Source organism: Sceloporus undulatus, chromosome 6, assembly GCF_019175285.1.
Source record: "Sceloporus undulatus isolate JIND9_A2432 ecotype Alabama chromosome 6, SceUnd_v1.1, whole genome shotgun sequence".
In the NCBI taxonomy this organism is placed as follows: domain Eukaryota; kingdom Metazoa; phylum Chordata; class Lepidosauria; order Squamata; family Phrynosomatidae; genus Sceloporus; species Sceloporus undulatus.
Genome location: NC_056527.1, coordinates 162,093,492 through 162,115,696, shown reverse-complemented (window position 1 = coordinate 162,115,696; position 22,205 = coordinate 162,093,492). Strand labels below are relative to the sequence as shown.

Genomic DNA, 22,205 nt, shown 5'->3' with positions numbered 1-22,205 from the left:
TATTGGAGCTCTTGGGGACATTTTGACCATGTTTTCACTTCTCGCCCATTTTATTTTTTTCATAGCAAACATCAGAGGAACACATCCTACCCCATTATGGAAGAAACCTGTTCTTAAGGGCAAGAAGCTCTGCAAAGCTTTGGTGTCAGTTGAAAAATACAACAATGAGATCTAAGAGCTCCTTAAGTAAACTGGCATGGAACATATTTTTTGTCCAGAGAATTTTGGGTTATTTTGGATTTCAGAATTCTGGATAATGGAGACTCAAGCTTTATAATGCACAACTTTCAATCCCACAATAATGAATCCTCCAAATGCCACATCACATTATTTTGATATGATCATAAAGGGACAGAGCCAGGATGCAAGAGTCGTCCCCTTCTCTTCCCTCCCCCAGCCACCTTGTTGTTTAATGTCTTCAGCCTGAAGTAAATTATTCCCTCTCACTTAATTATTTCAGGCTTCTCGCTGGGAGTTGCAATTTATTTTGCATATTGGTATCAATACGGTGAGGGACGGGTGAGTGCCGTATGTGTAATTACTGCTGGGGGCACTTGCATATCTCCTGCCAAGTCTTTTGTGTTTATCTGATTAAAAGAAAGCACAGAGAAAGAAAAATATAAATAGATTATTTGTCACAAAGGAGTGGCATCTTTTCCTAATAGGGAGCAAACACTCCTAACACATATGGTACTGGGCTTATACTACTCAGAGTTTGGAAGAGCTGTCTTTGTGAACTAGCTGTCTGGGCAATTCTGGATACTGTATTTTAGTCCAAAAAGGTAACTTCTCCAAGCTCTGGCCTTTATTTTTGAATGGATAAATGACCGATTAATCTGTAGGAACTTCTTAGTTGATAAATATCTTTGAAAACAATTAATCTAATTAATCAACCCTCTTATGCTTGTTTATTCAGGGGTAAGATCCAGTGAGTTTAATGCCATTCGTTGGGAGCGGTTTTCAAAAGCAAACACAGCATCAGTACAACAAATGAACAGTTGCAGGATTTACCTATTAAATCAATGTGTGAACTCAGCCTGAAACAAATAATTTTTTGAATAAATATTGAAAACGTACTCTGAGGATAATAAAAGGTGGGAGGATTAAAGCCTTCAGAGTCTTCAAATGAGAAAACCATTTTCTCCCCAAAATTGTTTCATGCATATATACCACAAATAGCCAAACGTCTAATTCAAACAGACATTTTTCAGCTCTTACTCTGCTCTAAGGATAGTATATTTGGTTTGAAATAGCTATCTAAGGAGTAGCATACAATGATAGATCGGGACACCACCCACTGTGCAATTTAGAGTCATGGAGCTAAACTGGACAGTGTGGTTGCATCCACACTGCAAAAATAATCCGGTTTGACACTGCTTTAACTACCCTAGCCCAATGCTATGACATTCTGGGAATTGAAGTTTGTGGTGGCCCCAGAGCAGAGCTTAGTATTGAGCCAGGGCAGTTAAAGTGGTATCAAACCAGATTATTTCTGCGGTGTAGATGCAGCCTATGTCAAACATGCAGATTGCAGGGAACTTTCATTTCCTTTCTTTCTAGTAAGTGTGTAGGAGACCAGTCTGGACTGAGATCAGTGACTGAGAGTAGGATTTCCCATTAAATCCCCTTCCATGGGGACTTAAAAAGTGAAGGGCAACTTTTACTGATAATATTAAAAATAGTGGAAGGCAGGTGCTTCTGGGATTTAGAATAGGAAGCTGACAGGCTTCAACAGTTCAACATTTAATGGTATATTACCCCTATACATGGAGAGTCAATTTAACTATCATCACCTTATCAGTTTGGCTATCATAGCTGCAGTTGTCCTTTTCTATGACATGTTGAAATGTTTGAATACTCCTTTTGAAAGATTCTAGCTAATTGCTGTCACCATCTTTTGGCAGTAAATCTGTCATGCACCAGCTAAATTCAATTCAGAAACACAAGCCTCAGCAAAATCAGAAAGCCTTATTCAGAAAAACCGAATTGATCACAGTATAACAGTGTTGTCAAGACTGAAGCATTTTGGGCTATACAGTATATTAAAAGCACGTAGCAATTCAACCATTTTGTGGGCTTGCATCCAATTCGTCAGAGAGCCAGCGTGTGTAATGGTTTGAGTGTTGGGCTACAACTGGAGACCAGGGTTCGATTCCCCACTTGGCCATACAAATTCATTGGGTGGCCTTTGGTAAGTCCAACTCTCTGCCTTGGACCAGCAATGGTAAACCTCCTCTGAACAAATCTTACCAAGAAAACCCCATGGCTTTAGGGTTGCCATAAGTCGAAAACAACTTGAAGGCACATAACAACAACAAATCCCATTTGTCTATATAACCCCAACATTTCCACAGAGCTGCCCTAACTTCTTCAGGTTTTCTCACAGAATTGACTTTGATAGCATGGGGCTTGGGTCCTCCTTCCCACACATCTGTGCATTACCTGGAGCCTTTATTGTTAAACAATACTTGCACGCAGCATCTGAAGTGGTGTAACACACCCTATGATCCAGTGTTTCAAAGCATAAACAAGAGTATGGCTAATAGGTATGGCAGGATATATGATTCTGACAGAATCCATTATACTTATTTTATGTAGTGCGGAGAAGTCCTTTAACATTTCCATCTATCCTCAAAACAAGTTATTTTTGTAGCATTACAAAATAGGTAATGCTTATTTTGAGTTCCAGCATTCTTTATCTATTGTCAGACAGACAGGGTGGCATAGTGGTTTGAGTGCTGGGCTACAACTCTGGAGAGCAGGGTTCGATTCCCAGCTTGGCCATGAAACCTACTGGGTGACCTTGGGTAAGTCACAGGCTCTCAGCCTCAGGGGAAGGCAATGGCAAACCTACTCTGAATGAATCTTGCCATGAAAACCCCACAATAGGCTCGCTTTAGGGTCACCATAAGTTGGAAATCACTTGAAGGCACACAAAGTTCATGCATATATATTGTCTACCACACCATTCATAGTTTTATCAAACTCTCAGTGCATCTGTTCCACTTCAGTTCACTCCATTGGCATGTGTTTTTAAAACTTGCAATCATCTTAATAATAAGTGTGCACCTATCACAGCTGCTTTCAGACCTCTGTGAGAACATCTGATCTCTCCTGTACGTGACTGAAATGACTGAGCAAGATTTTAATTATATCCGACCAGGAAAAAGTCACTCACACTTGAATCTATGGTATACTGTCACCTGCTGGTCATGGAAAGTGTTTCCATGTCTGGTGGAAGCTGGCAGAGGTCTGTCTAGTTCCCTCTGCGCATGTTCTGAAATGACAGAGCCATTTTAAACCAAACTCTAGTTCTGCCACTGACTCAGCATATTTCATTGACATATTTCATTCTGCAAACAAGTGTCACTGTGCAATAATACATGTTTTCAAATGTGTGTACACTGCATTTCTATTTTTAGAAAAATGGTTTTCATATCTATTTTTAGACATGAAAACCAATAAAAAGGATGTTGTCAAAGCAGCACATAGACCAACAGTGGCCAACTTCCATAGGTTAAATAGCTGCACCCAGACCTTAGAAAGTTGCATTTTTGCACCCAGACCTCAAAAAGTCCCACCATCTTAACCCGTTTCAACCTCCACCTCACCCTAAAAATGTTTGGACCAAAAACGTCCAATTGCACCTCTCCAAAGCCTCCAGGGCGTATTACTGGCCATTTTAGTCAGCTGGGGAAGTCAGATCTATTTTAAAATTGGGGATGTTCAAAACCAAACATTATTTTCTGGTTACTTCTGGTTTTACAAAAGGGCTAAAACAGACTCAGTGCCACTGATGTCTCAAAGGTGTCTCAAAATGGTCAGCTGTACTCTTGAGAGCTTTCTCGGTGCCATAGCATAGGCCATTTTTAAACAAATGGCTTTTTGGGGCACACTGCTGAAAACACACTCCTATGTGCCACATTTGCCTTGCAGAAAGTCCCACTAAACACAGTAGGAGTCTCCTCCGAGTGGGCAAGTTTCTCATTTGCAATGCAACTCTTTTAGTGGGTGGACGAGTCTTTCTATTTTATCTGAAAGTGGTGCGATTTAAGTATATGAACTCTGGATTGGTTAACACTTAATGCTTAACACTAAAGCTTTGTGTTCTATGAGCAAATATGGATGAGGCTGGGGTATGCACACTATCTAGGCATGCAGCTAAGGAAAAAGGAGGGGAAAGAGGGCATTGCTACCCCAAATAAGAATTCTGCCATTCAGCCCTGACTAGGACTTGGATGGAAGACCACCAATGAATACCAAGTTCTATAGGCTGTATTTCAGAGAAAGGGACTGGCAAAACACCTCTGAGTATTCCTCACCTAAAAAACTCCTACAAAATTCATGGGGTCGCCATAAGTTGATATAAGTTGCACGTGCACACACACAGACACACGGCAGAGAGGTCCAACATAGCTGTACCTATTAAATGTAAATGGGTAAGTATTTCTGTGGGTTCACTTTTGATATCTTCTCAAAGTTTGCAAATTTCTTCATATATATATATATATATATATATATATATATATATGAGAAATAAAACTGAAAGTCTCGTCCAATTTAAATCAGATACTTGTCCACTCAGAAGAGACTCCTACTGTGTTTAGACAGATTTTCTGCCAAACAAATGTGCATAGGATTGTGCCTATTTACCTGGGAATACACTCCATACTTGCCAACTGTCTCAATTTGGCAAAGATCATCCTAATTTTTTGCTGTTCCGCTTTTCCAGTAGTTTTAAAAATGTTCCAGTTTCTCTCTCCTCCTTCCATTTCCTACCATTGTCCTCATCTTACTTCAGTTGCTACAAGCTGAGTTCACTTTGCAAAATTAACTTGGCAGGAGGGGAATGAAGGGGAGATGACAGAATCTTGCCCTTCCCAGCAAGGTTAGGCAAAAGCAAACTGCTACAACTTCTCCTAGTTTGTGTATTCTTCCTCATTCATAAGGTTTGCCATAATGACCACACTCTGATCTTGCTTGACTCATATGTGTCCCGGTTTTCATCTGTGAAATTTACATTAGAGGACGGAGTGTTTGACAAGACTTGGCATTTCTCAAAAGCAATCCCTTCCTCCCAAAAGGTTTCCTCCACCAGAATACGTAATACCTCCCTAGACTCAAATCCGGTCTTGCTCCATGTGTTAAAGCACTATGGCTCATTGTCTTTGAGCAGGAGTTCACCCCAAACTTCAAATCCTTTCATTAAAAAATAAATTACATTAAGAGCTAAGCCTTGATTTTCAATTTTGTCTCATGCCATTGTCTTTTTATGACTGGCATTAAAAATTTTTTTAATTAATCTCTCACTTGGATATACATTGTTCTGGAAATTTTTAATCAGCCTTCCCTGAAGGCAAGGAAAATCTAATAGTCCTGGCAATCACTTTACAATCTTGTTTGGAACATTTTCTGTTTTCCTATTACGCTGTTATATTTAACACCATGCTGCTCCCAACATATGTACTCCATCTATCTGTCACTTGGCACATATCTTATTTAAATCCTTCAGTAGTGCTACTGCAATGTCATTTACTACGTTGGGCAATTTTTCAGGGCTCCTAATGACAACTAAACTCCTATGGAATGACAGTCTGAGAATGATTAATACAGTATTGCTCACTCATTATACCTTCAAGCCTATGTATGCAAATGAATTAATTTCTCTCCACTCCCTCCCCTGTTAGAGTTGCTCTTCCTCTAGTCTCCTCAATGTTTTTACCTTTTTGGTATACTTTTAGAAGCAAACTATATTTTCACAAGACCTCTGCAGACCCAGTTCACATCCCCATTGGGTAGCCTTGGTAATAATCGTTCTCATTCTCATGTCTCATTCTAACTTACCTTCTAAGGTTGTAAAATGCACTGAATGATATAAGCTCCCTTTGAACTTTCTGGAGAAAGGTGATCATGTACATTTCATAAATAAATGCTCAGATTACATAACACACTGTGCATACAACTGCCTTTAATCTACACTGGAATTTCTAGTGAGGTTGTCTCCCTGAACATCTGCAAACTGCTCCTTCCTTTATTGTTCTAAATCTCAATTAAAAACATCTTTGTTTTCCAATGCTTTTGGGATTTTAAGACATAGCTGTCAGTCCGGATCAGTATGCAAACAGATCTTGTAGCACCTTTGAGGCTGAGCCTGCTGCCACACTGCAAAATTAATGCAGTTTGACACCACTTTGACTGTCACAGCTCTATCCTATGGAATCCTGGGATTTGTAGTTTGATGTGCTACCAGAGCTCTCTGACACAGAAGGCTAAATCTCTCACAAAACTACCAACTCCCAGAATTGTATAGCATTGAGTCATGGCACTTAAAGTGGTAGATGCAGACTGAGAGATTATTCTCAAAGGTGCTATAAGATCCCTTTCCATTTTGGAATTTTAATGTTATTTTATAATCTTATATATTTTAGTTAAATGTATTTGTCAGTTTGTTTTATATAATATTGCATTTGATTTATTATTATTATTATTAACCTTTATTTATAAAGCGCTGTAAATTTACAAATAAATTTGTAAATAAATTTACAAATTTTTGAATATCTATCTAGATAATTCATTTTACAATTGTATTCCAAAGTTTTATATTTGTATAACTTCTTCCTTCTCTTATATATATGTGTGTGTGTGTATATTTATGTATGTAGCTAGATTGTACGACTGTGACAAGGCTGATAGTTGTTGTTCTTTTACTTGCAAAGCATCAGATACACTGATGATACATTTTGATTTTCTATTTTCAGTTGCTCACTGATAGAAGAAAAAGTAGGATTTGAAGGATTCCAATTTGTTGTGCCACCATTGGGAAGAATGGGACTTGAGGTCCTGAATATTTCTGTATCCGTGGGCGGGTTCGAAATGGATCCCCCGCAGATACAGAGATCCAATTCTATGGTAAAAGGAAGTCTGTGGGCCATATGCTGCTGCTTGCCTGTTTGGATCTGTAGCTGCTATTGCCACTGGAAATGAACTGCAAACAACCCCTTTTTCCACTGTCCTTTTTCAGAAGGGAAGGAAATAGGAAGTCTGCAAGGTTCTGGGATGGGATGGTACTCTGGCCCCCTTCTGTATCCTAAAAAGATGTTACACTAATGCTGGGGTGGTGCAATCCAGCACTGGGAAATTGCCTAACTCCACGTGATTTGAAACAATTTCCCCCAAAATGTGCATGTCTGCCTATATAGGCAAATCAGTGAACTTCAACTGCACATTCTTTCAGTGTGTGATGCATTCCTCCGCGCCCTACTTTTGGTGATGGATAAGTGGCCACCCTAAACCAATTACCATCACCTGCAGCCCATACTAACCTGGTGCAGTCAAGGCTTCTTCCCTAACATCCTTTTCATCAGGTTGATGTATGTTCCAGGATGTCAGAGGGAGAGAGGCAATTTCCTCGTAGGAAGCTAACTTTACCATGTCCATGTGGTTGCTCTGGGGCTCGTACCGTGGAATGAAACAGTCTTTGCCTCGGTGAAAAATGTCTTTAATGATTTCTTCAGTCTGGACCTCATCCGCCATACTCAGGAAGACTGAAATACGCTGGGATGCTTGGTACTTAGCATGTTGTATCACCTGCTTTTGCGAAAGAAACATTTACATTCAGAGTTTATCAAGAAGAGGAAAAATAATGCCAACCTTATTTAAAGCCCCTGTTTTCCATGAATTTAATAATCTAATCTTTATTAAATGCAATTTCTTCCAAGTGCATGAAGCTCAACTTGCTCTCATTTGTCCATATCTGTGGACAGGACATATCTTTATATCCAATATAGAAAGGTGTGATTTTTAAAAAGGGAAAGTGAAAGAAACTAGAATTGGCAGATTCCTCCACCCATGTTTTGTCCAGGAGAATAATTTATTACTATTTGTATATTTCTCCTAGAGATTTGAATTCTTATACCATGATGAATAATTTCTGTAGTTTTCTCCCCTCAAAAAATACTTTGGTGCAGTTCTCTCTCCAGATTTTAATGTAGAATATAGCACAAGAGTTGTTACTCTAGTATTCTTCCCAATGGGCTTCTCAACTATCGGGAGTTATTGGCCAAATAGTTACCTTTCCCCAGCTCTTCCCAAATGTAATGTGCAGCCACAGTTGGCCCATAACCACAGTTGACTCATAATCGAGAATGGAAAAGAAATCACTGTCATGGGGAAAGAACGCGGGAAGACAAAGTGATCCCCCACTCCGAGTCAATTTTGTTTTGGTTTTTTGCTCTGAAATGCCCAAAATGATCTCTTAAGTGGTGTGGAAGGCATTTCTCCCATGTTTGGAGCCCCCTGAACCTCTGGGATCAAAACAAAATATAGCAAAATCCCCCCTTCCCTAGGATGGTCCCAAAACTTTAGAGAGCATTTGGGGACATCTTTATTTTTCTTGTGTTTTCTTTTTTTGGTGGGATCAGGTACACTGAGGTGTGCAGCCCGCCAAGGTCTCTTTGAGGGCTAATGCGAAGCCCCTAGTCTTCCACAGTTGCCCATCCCTGCTCTAGAGGCTTGACCTCTCATTTGCAAGCCATGGTTTACACACCGCCAGAATGACTTCTGCTCCAGACCACTGCACCCATTTTAATTTGGTTTAATCCTCTGAGCCCCCCGCTTGTGATCCAAACTTTCCTTCTTTATTGAGAATCAATATCAAACCACACTCCGCTTTAAATTTTGCATGTTTTCCAATATATTTGCATTTATATTAAATGGGCTTTGAAATAGGATTGCTTTCCTCGCCACTGCCCCGGGGAGATAACAGAGATCATGTTTGAAGGTGTAAGACACATGCAGTGGAAACTTCCACAACCTGCAACATGGTGAGTGAGATTGGGAACGACTCCAAAAGTTTGCAGAAGGGAAATACGTTTGCCTTCCTGGATCAGCGGATGGCCCTTATTGCAGAATCAGAGCATGCAAAGCAGCAGGACTTCAATCACTGAAGCAAACATTAAGCAAGCAAAGCCATCCAGTGACTAATTAAACAACAGTGGGGAGGTCAGCCCAGTGCAGTTACTCCAATTTCAAATTAAGACCTCTGGAAAATGACTATCTAGACAAAGACAGTCAAAATAACTATTCTCTCCTCCACTCCCCTTATATTTCTTTACTTTCCAACCCAAGGATGCTTTTCAGCACATTTTCATCCGTCATTCTGCATCTGAAAGACGATAGGTGTGTCAGTATCATTCATGCAATGATTGCCATTGTCCTGCTACATTTTAGATAATGACATTCTAGATCAGGCATGAGAAACCAGTTCTGGACCTCCAGATTTTTTTGGACTCCCATCAGTCCTAGCCAACATGGCTAGTAGTTAAGGCTTTAAGGAGTTGGTACACAATACCTAGAGGCCCACAAGAAGGACCACCAGAATGACTTCTGCTCCAGACCATTGCACCAATTTTAAATTGGTTTAATTTTCTGAGCCTCTTCTTTGTGATCCAAACCTTCCTTCTTTATTGAGAATCAATATCAAATCACATTCCACTGGTGGAACAGTGGTTAAATGCCAGTACTGCAGCCACAATGTTGTGAGTTTGAGCCCAGGGCCAGGGACATAGCCAGTTTGGGGGGGGGGGGTTCTTGGGGTCCAGACCCCCCCTTCCATTAGAAAAATGAATGGTGTGTGCTGCTGCACCACCGCACCCAACCCCCGTTATAATGATGGCACTTAGTCTGGACCCCCCCTTCCTAAAATCCTAGCTATGTCCCTGCCAGGGCTCTAAGGTTGACTTTTGTTGGTCGGTAAAATAAGTCCCCAGCTTGTTGGGGCCAATTGGCTTACAGATTGTTAACCGCTTAGAGAGTGCTGAGTTCACTATTAAATAGTATAGAAATGTAAATGATATTGCTATTGCTATCCACCATACTGGATGGTAGTAAAAGGACTATGGCGTGGTACATACCGCCCCAAAAGGGTGGGCTGAAGATGTCCATTTTAACTCCGGAGGGACGCCACTGCAGCCAAACCACATGGCGTCCCTTCACAGTAAAAAGAACCCAGAAAAAAACTGGTTGTTTTTAAGGCGCCTGGCATATATCACAGGTGCGCCATTGGCGCACTAGTGACGTAAGTGGCGGCAGCGATGTGTGGACAGGACTCCACCATGTTACCACTGCCGTTACACACTAGGGTTCGGGAGTGTGCAGTTACTGCGCATTCCCAAACGCTAGTATCAGCGGGCCACTTTTGGCCCGACTGTACCGGGCCTAACTTCTATCATATAAAACAGAACAAGGAAATCTGTTCTCTGACCCCACCCTGATGTCACTGGGCATCATCTCTGGTCTTTGGTCATACTCACTGGCATCCTGAGAACCATAGGCTCTCCACTCCTCCTATAAGAAGTGTTATAAATTCCATTTCTATCAGCTTCAGTTCTGCTGTTTCCAATTAGGAATAACTAAAGGCAGCTCTTCCATCAGGCAGCAGAGCAGAAGGAAAGAATAGAAGCAAGGCTATACCTTTGATTCTGTTGAGAGACCAGCTGCTTTTGACCTCCCTTAGCTGTCTCATTTCTGCCTGCTCTGTGCCTCCGAGATCAATGATTCACTTCCTTGAGCCCACCTAGTTTAGTACACAAATCCAAGGTGACCTGTATTTCCACACTGCAGGAATGTTACACAGCAATGGGAGAAAGCTCAAGCAAACATCAGCAACACAAATCAGACCTCTGTAGGGACTGGTCAGGAAGGAACTGCTGACGCTTAGTCTTAAACAGAACTTCAGAATTACAACCGAATACAAAAGCACTGTAATCCAAAACAACAATTTACTATAATGTATAAGAGACAAAGATTTTTACAAAGTAGTTTTAAAATAATTGGAGTACATAATTTATTACATTGCGGTCTTACATGCCAATGGACTGTGATGGATCATAAATTATTGGAAAGTCTGTGCTTTCATGTGAGACTGCTGAGTTATTATATTTGTCTCGCCACAAACCCAAGCATGACCTGGGAGGGGGATGTATGCAGACAGAGAAGTTGGATCATAAGATATAGACCCCACAATTAAGATTGCCATACCCCAGTTTGGCCTGGATCCTAGGCCCATCTGTCCCAGTTGCCAAGCTTTTATTATTTTAAAAAAATAGTTGGATCATAAACTTGGATTATGGTTATTTTACCCTGAAAATCAATAAGACTTTCCCTGAAGTCTCATTATTTAGTAAAATTTAGTATTATATTCTTTGATTGCTTTTGCTACATCTCTCTGCATTATTAATGCCGCCCCATTATCTGACTCAGAATATCCCATTCCTTTCCACTTTAGCTCATTCACCCCAACTACTGCAAAGTTTTTATGTTCCATTTCTTGTTTTATTATGGCTGCATCTACTCTGCAGAAATGATGCAATTTGACACTGCTTTAACTACCATGGCACAATGCTATGGAATTCTGGGAGCTGTAGTTTTATGAGATATTTAACCTCTGTCAGAGAGCTCTGGTGCTGCAACTAACTGCACTTTCCGGAATACCATCGCATTGAGCCATGGCAATTAAAGCGGTGCCAAATTTCATTATTTCTGCAGTGCAGGTGCAGCCTTTGTCAAGCTTCCCAATTCATCCTTCTCATATTCCATGTTTCTATAATGTGTCAGACTGTATCCCCCATAATCCCCAAATTTATTTTTTGAAAGATAATGAATGTTTCCCATTCCTCCCCAGGACTATCCCTAATGATGTTTAAAACAAAAACAGAAGCCTCAGACTCATCAGGGAAATCTTCTAACCATGCAAAAATTCCTCCCGACATGCAAAAATACACCAGGGAAATCCCCTAACTGTGCAAAAATTCCCATTCTACCTTTAAGTGGCCTCAGAAGGTCACAGGTTTGCTATTAGAAGGGGGTATGTCCCTTGTAATGAAACCTGTACTGTCCCTCCTCATGCTTTTCTTAAGGTTGGGGTGTGTGTCTCCATGTTTAAAGTTTACCAACATCATGATACACACAGAGACCCACACACACACATACAGACCAATCCCCCCAAAATATATATACCTTTAACATTGTCTTATTGTGGGGATGCCTTAAAAATAGAATTTATATCACAAGCCAAATGCCTGGGAATGAATATATATGCAATATTTGAGGAGGAACATACAAAACAAAATATGCATTGTTGACTGTGCCTTCAAGTCTTTTCCGACTTATGGCAACCCTAAGGCAAACCTACCATAAGGGTTTGTTGGCAAGATTTGTTCAGATGAGCTTTGCCTGAGGCTGAGAGCATGTGACGTACCCAAGGTTGCTAATGGGTTTCATGGCTGAGCAGGAATCAAACCCTGGTCTCCAGAGTCATAGTCCAATGCTCAAACCACTACACCCCGCTGGCTCTAAATACATTTGAAGAATTAAAGATTATAACCGTAGAGAAGTGTTGGGAAATTACTAGAGGAATGTTAAGTGAGGTTTGCAACTCTGTGCTTTGACAATGAAAGCAGTGCATTGCTGCACAGGGATGCAAATCTGAACGCCTGTAATTTTAAAATGGAATGTGTAACCCTGATTAAATCATTATTATAACATTTATTCTTTGATATAAATATATTGACTTAGTCTTCAAATAATCACCAGAGCTACTATTAACTGTTAAAGGTTGTATAGATTTTTGGAGTGTGTGTGTGTTTATGTACAGCACTTCTGCAAACCTGGAGGTTTCCCCAATTCTCTCGGTACTTTCCTTTTGTGAGAATTGTGTGGGTTGCTCATTTGGGCTGCCTAAGCAAAGCTCTCTGAACTAGTTGTCACCATCACATAAATTAACTCTGTTCTGTGTGCCTACATAATTGGCAATAAGTGCCACTGAACTCACTGGGACTATGGCTGCAGTTATAAAATGCTAGACTCTGAATGTAATTGTACTGCAGGGAGAGACAGGGGTTCCATAGATATCAATGTGTATTATGTTCAAACTACATTAAGCCATTGCTTCTCAGTGGAGCCCTGGACTTCTGTCAGACCTGGCTTGATGGCATTACTAAGAGGAAAAGCCTTCCATATAAACCTGATCAAGAAGTAATAAAGTCAAGCACAAAAAAAGCATGGGTAGTTTCCACAACCAACCCAACAACAGCATTCTACAAAGGTGAACAGAAAAGCAATGCTGGGTTGGAAACTGAAGACCCATACTTTCCCATACATTTTACAGATGGGGATTGGGATAAATATGGCCAAGCAACACCAGAATGTGGTCAAGATGGCAAATATTATTATTAATGAGGAAGAGTACATAAATTAGGAGATGCTGCAGCAGTTTGCTTTTACCTGAGCCAACTGGGAAGGGCAAGATTTCACCTTGACTTTTCGCTCCCTGCTGCTAAGTTACCTTAGTGCAAACTACCTCTGTGCTTTGAATTCAGTTTGCAGCAACTGAAGTAATCTGAGGACGAGGGGGGAAAGTGAGTAGGGAGGAAAATGGGACATTTTAAATGCAACTGAAAAAGTGGGATCACACAAGATTAACTGGGACCGTCCCTTCCAAACTGATACATGTCTGTAGCTGGCTTCCACTCCACCAAAGCCATCTGAGGAAGTAGGCTGAAGTCTATGAAAGCTCACGCTGCCAATTTCTTTCTTTCAGTCAGTCTCAAAGGTGCTACAAGATCTTTCTGTGTACTGATTCTACAGACTAACATGGCTATATCTTTGAATCCTTCCAAATTGAGAGTATGAAGTGCCCCATAAGAAAGGTTAAGACCGCTGCATAAGATAGAAATGTATGCAATCATGCATGGTATGGGGAAACTGTGTGCAATACTGCAATGAAGCTGAATGGTGGGAGGACATCATTAAAACTATGAAATTCTCCGCCGCAAGATGTAGTGATGGCTGCCAACCTGGATGGCTTTAAAAGAGAATCAGATACTTTAAAGGATGTCAAAGCCATTATTATTTATTGGCTACTGGTATCATCTTTGGCATCAGAGGCAGTATGCTTTGGTATTCCAGTTGCTGGGGAATAAATGCTCATGTCATGCTGAGAGAGTTACATTAGGCAATTTCTGGGCTACTCTTTAAAAAGAATGCTAGACTAGACAGGGCTTCCATCCGATTCAATGATATGTCATATGCTGTCACATTGCACTTGGTTGTCTGTCTGTATTTCTTTCAACTGTACATTTGATGGGCAAAAAACTAGGGATATATTTTGCAAATGTTTGCTGCTGTTTCTTTTCACCCATTATACAGGTGGGTTTTGGACCGTAGTTCATGATCTGTAAGGATACGTTCACTTACTTCTAATTCACTATGGAAGAAAGCAGGGCTTAAGTACCCTAAAGGCACCAAATCCCATTTGGTCTTGGAAGCTAAGCAACGTCAATCCTGGTTAGTGCTTGGATGGGACACCAGCAATTAATGTCACTTGCTGTAGGCTATATATCAGAGGAAGAAACTGGCATAACCAACATACTGCAGAAATAACCCAGTTTGAGACTGCTTTAACTGCCCTGGCTCACTGCTAGGGAATCCTGTAGTTTGTTGGGCACCAGAGCAATCTGACAGAGAAGGCTCAATGTCTCACAGCACTACAATTCCACAGTAGTGAGCCAGAGCTGTGAAAATGAGGTCAAACTGGATTATTTCTGTGGTTTGAATGCAGAACCAGAAGCCTTCTGCCCACACCCTTCCATCATCTGGACTTCCCACACACGCATGTGTAAAATTCCCACACTGTTTGACACCAGGGTTGTGGCTGGGGAAGTCCTACAACTTCTCCATGTTCCTCAAAGAAATGGGAAGCGGAGGAGTGGGTGGGTTTCAGTTGGCCGAAAATAAAAGTAAAAACCCTTTCTTGGGCATGAGGAGGGAAAAGGTAAAGGACTTGGTTCTCTGGCACCTCAGAGTCCAGGGTGGCAAAGCGGAGTTTGGGCACCATGGGTGAATAGGGACCAAAGGAGGAGAGACAAAATGCAACAAAATGGAACTTAAAGTCCTCTCACAAGGGGAAATCCTGCCCTGGAACCAAAGGCTGCATGCACACTGCAGAAATAATCCAGTTTGAGACTGCTTTAGCTGCCCTGGATCAATGCTAGGGAAACAGTAGTTTCTTGTGGCACCAGAGCTTTCTGATAGAGAAGGTTAAGGCCACGTTCCTATTGTGATTTAAAGCGAACTGCTGATGGGGTTGTAGGATCATCGTTCCCATTTGAAACCGGTTCCGATCCTACTGTGATCGGTTTCAATTGCGATGAAGGCAAATGCAAAAAATCTGCTCTTTCCTGACACTAGCTCTTTGGAGGTTGTTTTGAAAAGAATTGATCCCAAAGTGTGTTCAAGAAGTGGGAATGACGGATCTGAATCGCATCATTCTGGAGGGGAGGGACTAATGGCAGAGGGGTGTTTGCCATCCCTCCTCAGTTTTTGGTAGTTCCACCATCTCACCTCCCAGCGCTGCCTTTGCGCTTGTGGTGTGACCTATGGGCGCATGATTTTTTAAAAAATAAACAAAATAAAATTGATAGAAGACTCGATTCATTGATACTGCAACCACTAGCAATCAGAGAGGCAAGTAGTTGCAAAACCAATGAATCAAATCTTCTATCAATTAAAAAAATGGATAGAAAATACAATTCACTGGTTTTGCAACTACTTGCAATTACCTGGGCGACCCAACAGCAGCTCATATGAGGCAAGTCGTTGCAAAACCAATGAATCAAATCTTCTATGTCCTAAGCAGGGCTGCCTGGGCTACTGCTTATGTCACCGATGACGCATTGATTGACATGCATTTTTGAAGTGGCGCAAAGTAGTGGGGATGACAATCATACCAAAAAAGAAGCAATTACCAGGGGACAATGAAAAGATCCGCTTTCATAGTGGGAACCACGGACCTTTTGGAATTGATTTACCAACATGGAGCGAAGGCAGATCACAAACCTGTTTTAAATGCAAGTGGGAATGAGCTCTAAGTGTCTCAAAAAAGTACAGTTCCCAAAATTCCTTAGCACTGAGCCATGGCAGTTAAAGTGGCGTCAAACTGGATTATCTCTACAGTGTGCATGCAGACAGTGGAGAGAAACCGAGGCTGCATCCACACTGAAGAAATAATCCACTTTAACTGCCCCAACTCAATGACATGGAAGTCTGGGGAAGCATAGTTTATTGTTAGAAATGTTATGCAGAAGTTATGAATGGACATTATGGAGAAAGAAGGATTGTGCAACAAAGTAGCTGTTAGGTGAACTCATCTATACTCCAAATGTTATTTTAAAGGCCTTGTGCACATTTCTGCCACTTGTTTATTTATTATTTTGTTATTTCATTCATAACATCATTTGCTAGATTAATTAATTCATTCATTCATTCCATGACATTCTTTCATTTATTATATTATTTCATTCATTCCATTTATTTATTATTCATTTTATTTTATTTTTCTCCCTCCTTTCTCCCAAAGTGGGACCCAAGGCGGCTCACGTACGTAAAACACAACAGTTAAAACTGTGCAATTAAAATCGTCAAAATATTAAAAAATTACAAATATAAAATCTAAAACATACAAAGTTATAACACACGGTGGAAACAATCTTGTTTGGGGTCACTTTAATTGCCCTGGCTCAGTGCTGGGGAATTCTGGGAACTCTGGTTCCGTGATCCATTAAGCCTTCTCTGTCAGAAAGCGCTCTGGTGCCAGAATAAACTACAATTCCCAAGATTCCCTAGCACTGAGCCAGGGCAGTTAAAGCAGTCTCAAACTGTATTATTTCTGCAGTGTGTTTTGGTCCTTGGCTTTATGTGCTATAGGGGTCTGAAATCCTTGCTGCTAGGTTTCAGTGTATATACAGTATACACAGTATATGTATATGTGTATGTAGGTATATGTGTCACACACACACACACACACACACACATATATATATACATACATATATACTGTGTGTATATATATATATATATATATATATATATATATATATCCACACACACATATATGTATATATCCACATACACATATATATGTATATATACACACACACACACACACACATATATATATATATATTCTTCTTAGGTCCAAACCACACTGCAGAAATAATCCAGTTGAAGACCACTTTAACTGCCCTGGTTCATATAAAGATATAAACAAACAAACAACATTGAAAACAACAAACTGCCATCCCTAGAACTGTGATTCCTGGGAAGTGTAGTTCCTTGTGGTCCCAGAGCTCCCTCTGTGTCTCCCAAAACTAACTCCCAGGATTCCCTAGCACTGAACCAAGGGCAGTTTAAAAAAAAAGGGGGGGTCTCAAAAAGTGGGTTTGTTTCTGCAACGTGTCCTGGACCCTCCTCCATTTGGGGATTGCTGCTGGACTAAGGGGAGGCAGGAGGAGGAGGAGGCGTCCTGGATGGAAAGGAGGACCCACCTGGGCTGCCAGCAGCCTCGACTGCCTGCCCTTCTCGGCTGGGCAGAGGGCTTTCAGGCGGTGCTTCAGCTGGGTTCTCAAGGCTGCTTTGGCTGCATGGAGGGAGGCAGCAGAAGCCATGTTGCTGAACGGGCTCCTCCTCTCCCCAGCTCCTCCTCCTCCTCTGCCTTCCATCATGGCTAAAGGCAGCAGCAGGAGCAACTGCAGCAGGAGCAGCATGGGACTGGCACTTGCTCTTGTTCTTCTTGGGTGCCTCCTCCAAGTCACGTGCTTCCCTGAGCAAGTCTTATTATTATGCTGAGTCATGTTTGACCAGGCTACTAGTCTGTTTCATTCACAACCATTCAAGAGTACTTTGGATCCATTTTAACTGCTGGGGGGGCTCTAGTAGCCAATGAAACCTTGGGATTTGTAGTTTCATAAGGTCATTCATTCCTTCATTTATATGCCACCTTTTTCCTGAGGGCAGCTCACAAAAGGACACCAAGACCATACACAATAAAATTATTTTTTTTAAAAAAAATAATTAAAATAACCCCATAATAAATTTTATTTTTAAAAGCATGCAAATCATTTCCAATTATAAAAAAATTAATTATTAAATGGTTAAATGTTAGATTATTTTAAAAGCATGCATTTTTTTAAAAAAAATAACTTTTTAAAAAAACAACTAAAGTATTTAATGACAGTCCCTTCAAGTTATTTTCTTTTATTTAAGCATTTTATTTTATCGAAGCAATGACTTGGATTTTATTTTGTTTAAGCGAGCATTTAAACATAAGCATGCCAGGTTTAAATCATGCATCGCCTTTTAACTTCCGTTATATTTTTAATGTCATCTTATATTGTTTTTAGATTATTTTTAACTGTTTTGTGGCATCCATAGTTTTTTTGTGGGTTTTTCAGGCTGCAAATCTACAGCGCTATATAAATAAAGCATAATAATAATAATAATAATAATAATGGTAATCTTGGACAAGTCACACTCTCTCAGCCTCAGAGGATGGCAAGTGCAAACCCTCTCTGACCAAACCTTTCCAAGAAAACCCTGGGCTAGCTTCGCCTTAGAGTTTCCATAAGTTGGAAATGACCTAAATGCACTCAATAACAAATATTTCATCCAATCCCTCTTATCTGGAAGATAAAATGTGCTACATTTGCATCCTGACTTTTGCTGTATCAGTAAATACGCTTTGCTTTGGAATGGTGCAAATAAACACCGCCTGCGTCAGCCACACAGCATCGCGTTCCCAAAATGTCAAAGCGTTTAGCTGCAAGGCATCCGTTGCTCTTTCACCAGCGACGTTATATTACTCCACATCATTGCAACAGAGAGTTCATTTTGTCCTGACTTCTTCATTGCTGCCAATTCTTTTGCAAAACCCTTACTTCATGCCCAGGGTCATCATGGCCAGATGTTGGAACCGCAAAGGAGGACAAGGCACCACAAGACAAAAATGCAGCACGTTCAAGAAAAATGTGACCAAATAAAAGCTACAGACACTCACATAAAATGTAAATTCATGTTCCTTAGTCGTGCTCCAAATGGAGGACGTTATGAAATTCCTCCTGAAGTGGACAGAAGGCTGAAATGTAGGATGTGTCCTGGAAAAGGAGGATGTCTGGTTACCTTGCTCATGCCACATCCTTTTTGCTGAACAGTTGGTGCTCAGTAGCCCTACTGTATAGTCAGCCCTCCACATTTGCGGCTTTGACTTTTGGGGATTTGATTATTTGCAGATTAATCAATTAATGCATTCAGCATTAATCCGACATTAACCCACAGAAAAAGTGGACGAAATCAGCCCTAATTGTCCCTGTGTGATAAAGTCCAATGGTTGGGTGGCTCTCGTTGGGAATTTTCACACACATCACAATGAAAGAGGACTTATCCCAGCAATAACCAAGTAATAACCAGCAACAAATCATTCACGGGATTTCCTGGTTATTACCTGGTTATTGCCTGGATAAATCCTCCTTAATCGTGACGTCGTGTGAAAATCTTCAACACGATCGTGCAATTTTCATGGGATAATGTCCATTTAAACCCCTGATTTTCCCTGTGCAATAAAGTTCAATGGTTGGATGGACATCTTTCAGGATGTGTATTTTTGCATGATGGGTTTGGACTACATGGCTTTTGTGGCCACTTTCAACTTTAATATAATAGAGGGCAGGGAAATGTCTAAATGTCTAATTAACAAATTGTAAGCTGCTTTGATAGCCTTGGCTGAAGAGCAGGGTATAAATAAATACATTATTATTATTATTATTATTATTATTATTATTATTCTGTGGTCTTCCTCTTTTGCGACTACCTTCAACTTTACTAAATGCCAAAACGGTGCAGCTGGTATTTTTAAAGAGTGAATTGTCACTCATGGAAGCTTGGGACAGCAGTAAAATGGCTGGGGAGTCTGGAGTTGGGGGGTTGAGGACTGCAAAGGCAACCTAGGGATTACATAGACTCTATGGAGTTTATCACATGGGAGGAATTTCTCTTAATTTCGAATGAAAAGAAAGTGGGGCCAGAACACATTCACATGAATTCACTAGTTCAGTGAATTTACGTGAATTGGAATTGCGTTCGAACTGACTTCCCATTGCCCGAAAATAGCTTGCCATTGCCCAATATTGCGTGTGATCACCTCTCACACAATAACATCAAACCCCATGATTGCGTTCGGACTGACTTCCCATTGCCCGAAATTGCGTGTGGTAGTCTATCACACAATAACGTTAAACCGCATGATTGCATTCGGATTGCTAATCGATTATACTTCCAATTTCCCTTGTCTGATAACGTCCAAAGAGTTGGGAGAGACCTCAAAGGCCATCCAGTCCAAGGAACTCACAAGCAAAGCACCGTCGACATATGGCCATCCAGCCTCTGTTTGGTATAGAAATGTGTATGATTAAATAAACTGGTGCGCAAGCATTCAGTTTGCCTAGGGAAAAATGGTAGCAATTTCAATAAGCAAATGAATAAATGTACTTAATATTTAATGAATATTTAAAGGCCATTTTAATTCAAACACAGCACTAATTTTTGCTTTATTTCAACTCTTAAAATAATAAGATGCAGTTAAGCTATATTTAAAGTGTTCTTTCAGCTACAAGATATAATATTCCTTTCAGTTTAAATATAGATCATCGGTTAAATGGCCCACTGAGATTATGAACAAGGATCTCGTGGATTAAAATTGACACCAGTTTTGCATTTTAAGAACAAAAAGTTCATCTGCTGTCAAAGATATCTGTCGCAGTCCAATACAACTTGTCTACTTATAGTCCACAAAGTAGTTTACGTTTTAAAAAATACAACTTAATTACTCCTCCCATTCCAAAAACCTAAACTCCTATGGAACACAATTCTACCATTTTGTAACTCATTCAAGATCACCCATCTTCAAAGCAGTATTTTCAAACATTACTGCATATTCCCAAATAATCATAGCTGCTGTTTTGGATTGGATTATTGTGAAACTGTAGGTCTGACCTCATTAAATTTTAATTGGTGATATTATATCACAATGCTGTAATGGTTGAATTATATATTTTTTCCACTACTTTTAGTCAGCTCTTGTGCTCTAAAAGTGAAAGAACACAACTGTAATGTATTAAATAATTTAACATAAAATGGAATTACATAGATAATGGTAAGATTGATACTGGGAGCCAACATGGTATAATGATTTCAGCATTAGACTATGTGCAAAAAAACCACTGGGTGACCTTGGCTAAGTCACATTCTCTCAGCCTCAGAGGATGGCAATGGCAAACCCCCTCTGAACAAATTCTGGCAAGAAACCCCCATGACAGGTTCACTTTAGGATCGCCAAAAGTCGGAAACAACTTGAAAGCACAAAACAACAACAAAAGATGGGTACCATCGGGAAGAGTGAGGCAGTTGTATGAAGTAGCAGATGCTGATGGGAGAGAGATCTGGCATGGTACTGCAGGACCAAGCCATGAGTTTCTTTTGGATTGTCCTTAAGTTACCATGCTACTTCAAGTACATTACTTTGAGCCTATATGAATGGACCAAAAGGCTCATGTTCCCTATAGACTCACATTGTCCTGTCTGGACAATGCAGGCCATTGGCCCTGGGCTGGGATCCTGTGGATTCAGTCCATTCCTGGTCTATAGGGCCTTAACCTGGTCTAAAAAGACTGACTGTTTCATATGAAGTTATTAGGAAATTTGGTAACAACAGCCAGCAGACTGGATGGAGCCATGCGCCCCATACCTGCTTTGCCATCACATCTGGTGAGAAAACCTCCATCACGGCCTGTGATGTTAGATCGGGCACCTGGTCATGTAGGTTTAGCCAGTCACCCAATTTGCATCCAACGGCCTCCACCAGGGTCTTCTCACCAGACCCAACTTCAAGGCAGGTACAAGTTGCGCGGTGGTAATAGGTCCATGGCATGGCATGGCAGCAGGCAGGTGTGTAAACAGTCCTCCATTGCCACACAGCTGGGAGACTGTCCCAGGGCTTGCCCCATGTTATTCTACCCATTTATTTAGTGCCTAGCTTATCCTAGCAGTGTTGGGATAAAATTCAGTCATCAGCTTGCTTGGCTTCTGAAAGTGGAATGGTGAGTCCATTGTCACAGCAGAAAACTGGAAGAGGAAATAGTATGGAAAACCCTGCATTTTACAGTAAGAGTAGGAAGGGAAAAATAAGGAAGAGGTTATACTATGAGGAGCAGAAATAAAGAGAGCTTGATGTAGATTTGCTGCCTTGAGTCCCTATACTGGGATATAAGATAATAATAATAATAATAATAATAATAATAATAATAATAATAATAATAATA

The 22,205-nt window shown here is 40.6% G+C and overlaps 1 protein-coding gene across 6 annotated transcripts in view; it reads right to left on the bottom strand.

The window, feature by feature from the left end:
- Positions 1-17,615, bottom strand: part of MTHFS (methenyltetrahydrofolate synthetase) — a 23,198-nt gene extending 5,583 nt beyond the window's left edge. Inside the window, exons 1-2 of one of the 6 annotated variants that reach the window (XM_042476352.1) lie at positions 17,382-17,615; positions 7,323-7,587 (exon numbers count right to left, since the gene is read on the bottom strand). In XM_042476352.1, coding sequence (XP_042332286.1) covers positions 7,323-7,587; positions 17,382-17,600 — 484 coding nt within the window. In that variant the 5' untranslated portion in view covers positions 17,601-17,615. Of the gene's footprint in view, positions 1-7,322; positions 7,591-10,310; positions 10,439-10,470; positions 10,564-17,381 lie in introns of those variants that run through there. The other 5 variants (XM_042476351.1, XM_042476356.1, XM_042476357.1 and 2 more) reach the window with 5 other exon arrangements.
- Positions 17,616-22,205: the final 4,590 nt, after the last annotated feature.